Source organism: Haliotis rubra, unplaced genomic scaffold, assembly GCF_003918875.1.
Source record: "Haliotis rubra isolate DU_JTF1 unplaced genomic scaffold, ASM391887v1 Scf124, whole genome shotgun sequence".
In the NCBI taxonomy this organism is placed as follows: domain Eukaryota; kingdom Metazoa; phylum Mollusca; class Gastropoda; order Lepetellida; family Haliotidae; genus Haliotis; species Haliotis rubra.
This window is the reverse complement of record NW_025765159.1, coordinates 1,562,470-1,572,599: the sequence shown is the minus strand read 5'-3', so window position 1 is coordinate 1,572,599 and position 10,130 is coordinate 1,562,470. Positions and strand designations below refer to the sequence as shown.

At 36.8% G+C, this 10,130-nt stretch overlaps 1 protein-coding gene across 1 annotated transcript; it reads left to right on the top strand.

Moving 5' to 3' along the window:
- Nucleotides 1-308: 308 nt before the first annotated feature.
- Nucleotides 309-8,228, top strand: LOC124266223 (G2/mitotic-specific cyclin-A-like). Its single transcript, XM_046701036.1, has 9 exons — nt 309-706; nt 1,056-1,305; nt 1,609-1,736; nt 2,251-2,474; nt 3,608-3,683; nt 4,459-4,587; nt 5,031-5,144; nt 5,422-5,555; nt 7,320-8,228. The coding sequence occupies exons 1-9, from the start codon at nt 539-541 to the stop codon at nt 7,372-7,374; spliced, it is 1,278 nt and encodes a 425-aa protein (XP_046556992.1). The 5' UTR covers nt 309-538; the 3' UTR covers nt 7,375-8,228.
- The last annotated feature ends 1,902 nt before the right edge of the window (nt 8,229-10,130 follow it).

The following is a 10,130-nucleotide window of genomic DNA, read 5'->3' as shown; positions in this document are numbered from 1 at the left end:
TTCATAAGTATCTTAATCTATTTTTATTCAAATTATACTTTCTGGTAAGAAAACGTGTAAAGATACTTTTCACAATTTTTCGCAAGTTAATCAGCTTGTCTCGAATGCGTGAGAAAAGAATAGATTGATTTTTACAACATTTCTAAATGATTTCGCGAATTAGTGCGCTTTGGCAATTTGCACGATTCTAGTTACGTAACACGGGAAATCGCAAGATAAAAGATCGTAAAGTCGCAGCTGTGCACTCGCCTCGTTTAGAAATTGTTTATCACGTGACTCGCCAAGCGTGGTTTTATTGGCCGGTTCAAGCTACAGCGGGGAATTCAACGGGTAGACACACAACACGAATGACCTGACCTGACAAGACAAGAGAGTTTCAAAATTTTCGTCTGTTTGAAGCTGCTGTCCGCTGTCTTACGTGGAGTCACTTTATTTAACTGCGCTACAACTTCTGGAGACTACCAACTCCTCTGAGAGTGGTATATTTATTCAAACGAGTCTCGTTTCATCATTTGGAGGCTCGTGAAACAAACCAGATATGTCTCTTTTACAACAAACCAGGCCTAATTTTGGAGATGAAAATGCAGAAGGCCCGAGGAAGACAAAGGGACTTTCAGTTAAATCTTCAAACCAAGCTGCTCCAAAGCGAACAGCCCTCGGCACGATAACAAATCAAGTTAGAAAGCAACCGTCTCGTGCTGCCAAGGTAAGTTATTTCACTTATGAACCGTCCGGGAAGCCATTGACCTCCACAGACAAAAGCCCACGTTTTCAAAGTGTGTGCACTTTACTCGCGATATTTATGACTTGTAAAATGCTAATAAATGTATGTGTAAGCAATATTTTCTAACAATGTAGTGTCAAATAATGTTTACCATGCACATATTCGTTGACGACAAACATCACGCTGCTCAGCGTTCAAGTTAAAAATGCATCGGCCATGTTGGCACAGCTGTTCAAAAAGATTAGCCCAACCCACACTTGGCTCTACAGTATGTTTCACGATCACATCTGGGACAAGTTGAGAAGTGTTATGTGGGTCTTTTCTTTTTCAGGGTAATTATTCCACGGGTCAAGATGAAAATGGCTTCGCACGTCAAAAACCTTTCGCAGATGCTCCCCAGGGATTTTCAATCTTTGTCGACGAAGAACCAACTCTACAAGCTCTTAAACCAGTATCTGTATGTCACTCGACTGAATCGAACACATCGGGCATTAAGCTATCGGACGCAGTGACTTCATTACCCGATGTTTCCTCAACGCTCTCGTCACTTCAAGACAATGCCATTCATGTTGACGAAATCGGTAAGCGGGCCTACAGTAGACAACTAACGCCATAAGCCTATCAACACTGAAAATGACCATTCGGATCCCACAAATCTAAATCGTATTCTGAAGTATTGAAACCTCATAGTTCATTTTCAGGCCTCCAAATTTGAATTAAACCAGACGATTTTTGGTACCAAATATTTAAATATAGGTTTGCTGAGATGACTTGCATTTACCGGTAGCTATTAACAGTACAATGATGAAAAGACCAGTTTTACATAGCTGACCTGTCTAGCATCCTTTATTACTGATTCATTTGTGACGTATAACACTTTTCAGATTCACCCATGGTATTGGACACAACACTTGATGAATCATCAGTATCCAAACCTTTGGACAGAGAAGCTGTGATACTCACTGTTCCAGAATATGCAGAGGATATTTACAACTACCTCAGGGAAGCCGAGGTAAATATCATTAAGCAGTCATTTGTGACCCAGGGATTGGGATAGAGATTTTTGACAATGGGCCATTTTCAGGATTATTAGCTGTTTTTTTAATTTAGAATGAGCCACTGCCCTTGTATCAATAGTAAACTAAAATTTAATGGGCCATTTTTTTTATTCTATTAATGTGCAAAATGGACCATGGCCCTGCTTTTCCCCATCCCTGGTGACCATCCATTGCTTAAAGGGATGCCACAATAGAAGACATTTTTTTATCAAAGGGCAACTGATTGGGCGTAACATATACTAACCCTAAAGTTTGGGAACGAAATCGGTGAAGCTGTACTGCATAATTTGTTTTGAGATGCAACTTTCTTGGGTGGAAAAAAAATATTGTAAAATGAGTTTCCCGGGAAGTCAAAGGCTATTTTTTTACAATGGCTTGTTACATATTTTCACTATAGTAGTGTCGAAAGCAAGGTAAAATCTGTTAACATGAACCTAGAACTTAGAAACGAACGCTTCCATTTTACAGCTCAGAAACCGTCCCAAACCAGGCTACATGAAGAAGCAGCCCGATATCACCAACTCGATGCGCAGCATCCTTGTTGACTGGCTGGTAGAGGTGGCAGAAGAATACAAACTACACAGGGAGACATTGTTCCTTGCAGTCAACTACATTGACCGATTCCTCTCTCATATGTCTGTCAACCGAGGCAAACTGCAGCTTGTTGGTGCTGCTAGCATGTTCCTTGCTGGGTAAGTTTTGACCCTTGTTGATTAACACATTAACCAGTTGCCTCCCCTTGTTCTGCTAAGCTATAATTTGTTTGCAGTGAGAACATACGATGAATTTCAGTTTAAACAAAAAAGTAAATCAAATAAAGTGGAATTGATTGTGAATCCTCAGAATTTTACCTTGCGAAAATGAACATTAAAACCTCAGAATTTTATTCAACAAATGATCATAGTTTCAAATCGCTAAAATTGGTTAGTATTACAAGGAGTATGCACATCAAATGAAACACCAAGAACAAGTAGACAGAGGCCCTGATAAGCTGCGTATCCGAGTAAAATACGCATATAAAATTTCGAATTACGCATTGAAAAATTGTTGCATACCAATTACGCATTTAAAATGTTAGATACGCAAAAAGTTTAAAACAAATGTGTACGGAATATATATTTATAAAAAATCGCGTACATTGATTGGTATCAAATTGTACTGTTAGTATAGGATGAGTGATTTTTTTATGAAATCATTTCCATTATATTTAAGTTTGTTTTGATTAGGTATGACATAAGGCAGAACATACCTGCTTAGTAAACTTACTGTCACATAATACTTAGGTGAGTAGACTGACTGAAATACACACATGGGTAATGGAAAATGAAATACCCACTCAACATTCATAATACCCACTCCCAACAAATAGTGGGTACAGTACACACATCAGCTAAATCTTATCTGGAGCTCTGAGTAGAGTTGGTGTAAGTTAACGCAACGCTCATCACAAACCAAACGTGCATTTGTTTCACTGTACAACTACTGCTCTCACCCCTTTGTAGTACAAACCAATAATAGCGATTTCAATGTATGGTAGTTTTGTGGAGATGAATAAAATTCTGAGATTTAAATATTCAGTTGGCAAAGTGAAATTATGACCATTCACAATATTAATTTCACTTTATTTGATTTACTTTTTTTCTTAAAGTGAAATTAATCAGTACGTTTACACTGCAAACAGACTATATGAAACTCATAATTTACACTCCTCTAAAATGGAAATGTTAATGTTTAGACAGAGCACAATTCTGTTACAAAGCAACCTTAAACCAATCATGTTACATTTGTTTTGGTGAGATGACTTCATAATATTGTTATCCTTCAGGAAATACGAGGAGATCTATCCACCAGATGTTGCTGAATTTGTCTACATTACCGATGACACGTACACAGCACAACAGGTAATGTGTCCTGTCTTGACTGACTGAAACATGTCCCTGCTGTAGATAATTTTCATAAGGCCAAAAAAAATGTCTGTTTCCTATTACACGCTTTTTAAAAATAGGTAGGTGGGTCGGTTTACCGGAAACAGGCATTTTTTTGCCCAATGAGCCAACATTACCAGACCTTTGTTTTCATCCAGGAATAGTGTGATGACCACTGGGGATGTTAAAATTCAGTGGTTTATTTGGTGAATCTAATCCCTTCTTGAATTCTGTTCATGATTTATCAATAAAATCGAATATTCATGATTTTTTAAAAAGTCAAACATTCTTCTGGTGTTATCAAAATGAGGTGCAAAATGGAATGTATCCAAGCCAGGGCCTAGATTTTCAAAGCTCTCTTAGTGCTAAGATAGTCGCAAGTTAATGTTATTGTATGGCACTTACGACTATCTTAGCGCTAACAGAGCTTCGAAAATCTAGGCCCTGGATAAGATGGCCAGATGGCATTGTGTACTTCACAGACAGTACAAGTCAGAGCAAGTACAAGTATGTATTTAATTTCATTGTAATGTGATCGCTGGTCATAGTGATAAATTAGCTGAAACATTGTTAGAACATGTCAAAATTTGTTGGTCTAGTGAATGTATAAAGATACATCAATTGCTCACTTGTCACATTAATATTCATTACCCGGTATTCATTATATGCACCATAGTGGACAAAATGCACTCCAAATAGCCTCTGACCAAAAGCCTTTATTTTACCAAGCTTCAAAAACATCTTTTTCCAGGTTCTACGGATGGAACACCTTGTCCTAAAAGTCTTATCTTTTGATGTAGCTGTACCAACAACAAACTGGTTCTGTGATAGATTTTTAAAAATCAGCAATGCAGATTCCAAAACTGAACACCTTACCATGGTAAGTTGCATGTTAGTAATACCTATAATCTGACTTCCCAACATCAACCAGCTATACTTTACTGCATCACAGATCGCTGGCCACACGGTTCAGTGATCCAAAGGATGTCTATAGGACATAGAAATGCATGAAATTTTGCTGTTGACCTTTTCTATTCATTTATTAATGTACTTCATCCTTGTAAACAACAACTTAACTATGCAGATACTTAATTAGAATTTTTAAAACAATCCTTAAATCTGGCATATATTAATAAAATGGTGATTGTTGAACTGGGCTACAAAGATTAAAACCAAACCTTGTTCAGTGGCTGTCTCCAGGTATACATTTGCCAAGTTGTAATGGATTGTGGAACAGCGTTCCTCGTTCACCATGACCCAAGGATTAAGACTAACTATGATTAGCTTGACACACCGTTAAAATGTTTCACTTGTTTCTTCCAGTACTTGGCCGAACTGACATTAGTTGAATGCGAGCCCTTCCTTAAATATTGTCCCAGCCTACTGGCTGCAACAGCGCTGTGCTTGGCCAACTACACTCTCGGCAAGGAGGCATGGGTATGTAAATTGTTGGAACTGATGGGGTTGCATTTTGTAATGCCAATGAGAATGTCGGCCTATATGCCAGACAACTCTGTCAACCCCTGTACAGTGGAGTTCATCTGAACATAGTTTATGTATCAACTGTAATTGTCATGTAGAATACTCTATTTTCACCCTGTGACATAGTCACTTTATCTGATTTGTACGTCAATTGGCTGTTGCAGTAGCAATACCTAATGCTAATTCATATGGTGACAAAACCATAATTACTTCTGCATTCGTCTTATTTCAGCCATCATCACTAGAAAGTCAAACAAGGTACAGCCTCACACAGCTGTCCGAAACACTCAAACACCTATACAGAACTTTCTGCAATGCATCAAGTCATCCACAGCAAGCCATCAGGGAGAAATACAGGGCACCAAAGTGAGTTTAAATGTCTGCTATCCTCAAAGTTGTCAGATTTGATTTACAATGACTGCCATTGTAATACCGTCCTAAATAAATATAAGTATTAAAGAAAACAACCATATGAAAAAGCATGGCTTTTACAACTAATGGTATAGTTAAAATAATAAAAATGTAAAGTAGTTGTGATTCGATTAATTAATTAAAAATAATCGAAGATTGGCTGCAGTGACTAAATGACCAAGCAATCGATCATGTTTTCTCATATAATCGAACACAAACAATTCTGGAACACTTGTTTTCATCTACAATATTTTTCACAAGGCTGGTTTCAAGTCATGATTGAATTTATCTTAAAGACAACAAGAAATTTATGTTCCTAACATATTACTCATCCTCTAAAGGTGTGAAATGTGCCCCAAAACATCAAAATAACTACATGTTTCCCTTATTTTTTTGTGCATCAACGAATTTCATAAATTATTTTTGATGATCGGTGGTTATGAACCAATCTACAATTATGAGATTTTAACCAATTCCCAACACTACTGTAAATAGGTCAGATATATGGCAGAAAATAGTCTTGGAATCATGTAGTTATAACTGACAGTATCACCAGAATGCCTTTTTGTATCAGATCCTTGCTGATAGGCAAGTGAACAACGGTGATAATGATTCTGGAGCTTTCTCTATCGAAAGAATATATTTTAGTTTCATAACATTTACAAAAATCAAAATAACATGCACATTTAATTGTAAATCTAAATGTTAGTGTGCAAACATGTTTTGATAGTTAAACGTCCATAAAAGAACTAAATAGGTTTAAGGATGAGATAGTGGTGTATTACACAGAAAGGTCCAAATGCTCTCCAGAGCAATCAAGCTCATGTGACAACCATCAGAAAATTTGTAGTTATACGTATAACTGGAAAGTTTAATTCACTCGGTATTCTGTGAAAGTATTTTGCATGAGATTGTAAATATAAATACAGGTCCTACAAAATTTTGCCCAAACATGTTTAGGTTTGTTTCGCTACTGTTTTCATATGCAAATCTGCTTGAAACAGTGTGAAATGTTCAAAGCACATCCTTAGTTTTTCCTCTCCCTGTGCAGTGCAAAAGTAGTAGCACTATTAAGGTCATAATCGCTAACAGCTTACGGTTTGAATAAGAGCAGACAGCACTGAAAGGGCGGCAGCCTGAAGCCCCCCAAATCATTACTAAGGACAGTTGGTCAATGAAAAACACTTAATACAAAATATGGATATTGTAACTTAAGTAAATTATATTTCCCCTTAACATACATACGTCACTAAATGTCAATGATTATCGTTTAAACATGCAGGTGAAATAACTTTATTTCACTCCAAGTTTTAGACATAGCAAAATGTTCCTACCCTTAAAGTAAAGTCATTTTACAAACATTTCTATTTAATGGAACAAGTTTTTAGGTACCTTGTTTGTTTCCTTTTATAAATTTATGGGATACTAATGTAACAATTGTTGCCATGGGAATGTTTGTGGAAGTTCACTTATTCTTTTTACATCAGTGTTTTATTGTTTTTACAAGATGTTTAAAAATGTGTTCTATCACCAATATAGCCTGTCGGTTAATGTAAATCCAGCTTAGTTGCCATTAGAAGCAGGGCTGCCAACCATTGTCCCCAGTTTGGCAACCAAACTGCCTGCTGGCATTGTGGAACGATACTAAAGGTGTGCTCTCCTTGAGTTAGTTTGAAAACAACTACCTAGCACTAACATTGGTTTTTTCCCCCCTTCCAGGTACCAACAAGTTTCATTGCTCAGCCCACCAGAGACCCTCTCCCTTGTGCCATGAAAAGGCTGCCAGTATTAACCCCCACGAGCTTTCAGAGGCCATACAAATATCATTGTACATTGTACACCATCATCTCTTCAGTGTGTTCATAGACTCTATCACGAGCCAACCCAGTTGTTTATATCCTCTTATTTAACCTTTTAGTTCATCTGGAAATTCATTTTATCAACCATGTCATGCTTGTCCGTGCAATAATGCATTTCATAATCTGGAATGAGAGAATCGGGAGTGACTGAGTGAGCGCTTGATGAAATGTGTCCTGAATGCTTTTACAAATTTACGTTTTATATGGCACTGTACATATGGCATGCACATGTAAGTTTTATTCATGAGAATTTGTTTGCATGAATTGAATCAGGTCAAACTACCCAAAATCAGGTCCTGCAATTTTTAACCCAAGATCTTAACGTAACTTTTATATATTTTTAACGACGTATGTTTTGTATGTGACATTGACTCTGAACAGTAGACATAATCACGACAAATTTCAAATTGACCTGGCTTGATGATATTCATTCAAACCATGCTCTTCCCCTTGGCTTTAACTGAATAAAACATTCCTGAATTCTTTTTATTTCGTTTTCTTAACTTACCTTCTTTTTCTGTCCATTTCCCTTTTTCATAGACCAGCTGAGGTTATCTTACTTTTCGTCTGTCCTCTGTTTCCCAACTTGTCCTACCTTTGTTCTATCAAATCTAGTGCTATTCCGACATCACCCAGTTATGGTGCATCATGTACAGTTAAGTTTCAGGAGTTAAGGAGGACCATGTACATTTTACTGTATTATTTTAGGGCATCTTATATGTAAGATGTTATGTATATCAACTGAATAAAGTGTACAAAGTATGATAAATAACTTGTTCATTCATAATTTCACACAGATTCAAACATGCTTGTATCTTTTCTCCTCTTCTCACTGCACATCTTGAATCTTTTCTGCACTTCAGATTACACTTGATTCAGAAGCGAACCATGGATACCAGACAGTTCCTGTTTGAAGGGAACAATGCCACTTGTGTAATTATAATATCTGGGCCCATCTTAAAGTGATCTTTTTGCTACAACTTGCCAATGTGTAGTAACCTTGCAGGAAGGTTTGCATACCTGATATCCAAGGCATTTCAGTTAAAACTGGCATTGCCCCGGATTAAATGTAAATCCAGGATCAGGCCCCAATTTCTCGAAACAAATTGTAAGTCTTTTACTCATATTTGAAACGCTGGAATATACATTTCCAAAATGAACAGAAATCGATTTTGAGCGCAAGCATAGTAGATAATTTGAGTTTGATGGATAGATTCAAGTTGTTTGGGCTTTTAAAAATGAATAAATTTGCAGTTGTTAATTCAACCATTTTTAAACATGTCAAACTCATTTTTTAAAGTATAGAGTTGTGTTCTGCCAACATGTAACTGTTAGTTATAACGAAGTATACTCTTGGATTTGACCAAAAACTTTCTTGATTATTTGAAAAACATATCTATCTAATGCAGGTGCATACTTTTCCCAGCAATTATTTAGAACGAAACAAGCTATGTAGTCTACCCTGGGGATAGTAAATGGTTGAGGAGAGGTCATAAGACGCTAAACTGAAAAGTGTTTTGAACATTCAGCTTTTTCATATCTGAACTTTTTGTTACCATGTTGGTGGGCATCTGTGTTAGTGGGACAATATATACTTTTCTGACGTGACTGATAGGATCGGGCATTACACGTGTCCAGGATGATCTGTACAATGTGGTTCTTTAGGAATAGAAGAATCTATAGTATTTCTGTATGTATTCTCATAGAATGGGAACAAGTGATTCTCTCGACTTGATTAAGCATACTTCTTGGAGAACTTTAATGGATTACTACTTCACATTTTTAGTCTGAACCAACAATGAGAATCTACACGAAACATTGTTCTAAAGCAATAAACAGGTTATCGAAAGTCTTTTGCTTCATTACAAAGGGAGCGGAATGATATATTAGTTATGAAACGGCTTGCACGACTTGCACGAACATCATTAAACTGTGCTAAAGTTCCTTTGTACAGTGATATACAACCTAACTCTCCATCTGACTTCATGCACCATGGCATATATTGCGCACTTTTACACCATTTTATGTGATTACTTGCATCGATATCTAGACTGGTTCAAAGATATCACTATCAGGACTAAACAAATTTGGGATCACAAAGCCTTCTGCATCTGTGTATATGTTCACTGGTAAAGGACAATCACGGCAGGTCTTGTTTTAACGTGACTTTGCTATACAGTCGAGCACGGTCGTCTTGATATTCATGGGACCAAGAAAAAAATAGTTATCCGAACTTCAAGACATCTGACCAGGGCATATCATCACAATGAAAGAAAAAAAAAACGCTTCACAGTATGTTTTGATTTGAAACTATAATCCATTATCAGTAGTGTTTAGTCGTAACAGCGAGTACTTCCTAATTAATTCCTTCTTAATTAATCCTAATTAAATAACAAACAAGTGACACCTTCGACTCAATTAGGCCTAATTACTTTACACTACCGCATCCCCTACACTACCTCATACTTGCCCATGAAAGTTAGGTGAATACCGAGTTTCTTTGCAAATATCGAGTTAAAAAGGGTAATTTTGCTTGTTAGGACCATGGAATTATATTGAGATCCGAAATATTGAGACATCCGTATTGAGTTAAGAGCTTGAATAATGATAAAATTATGAAGGATTTTCTCAGGACTGAGATGTTAAATCGAGACAACCGCGATATCAAGTT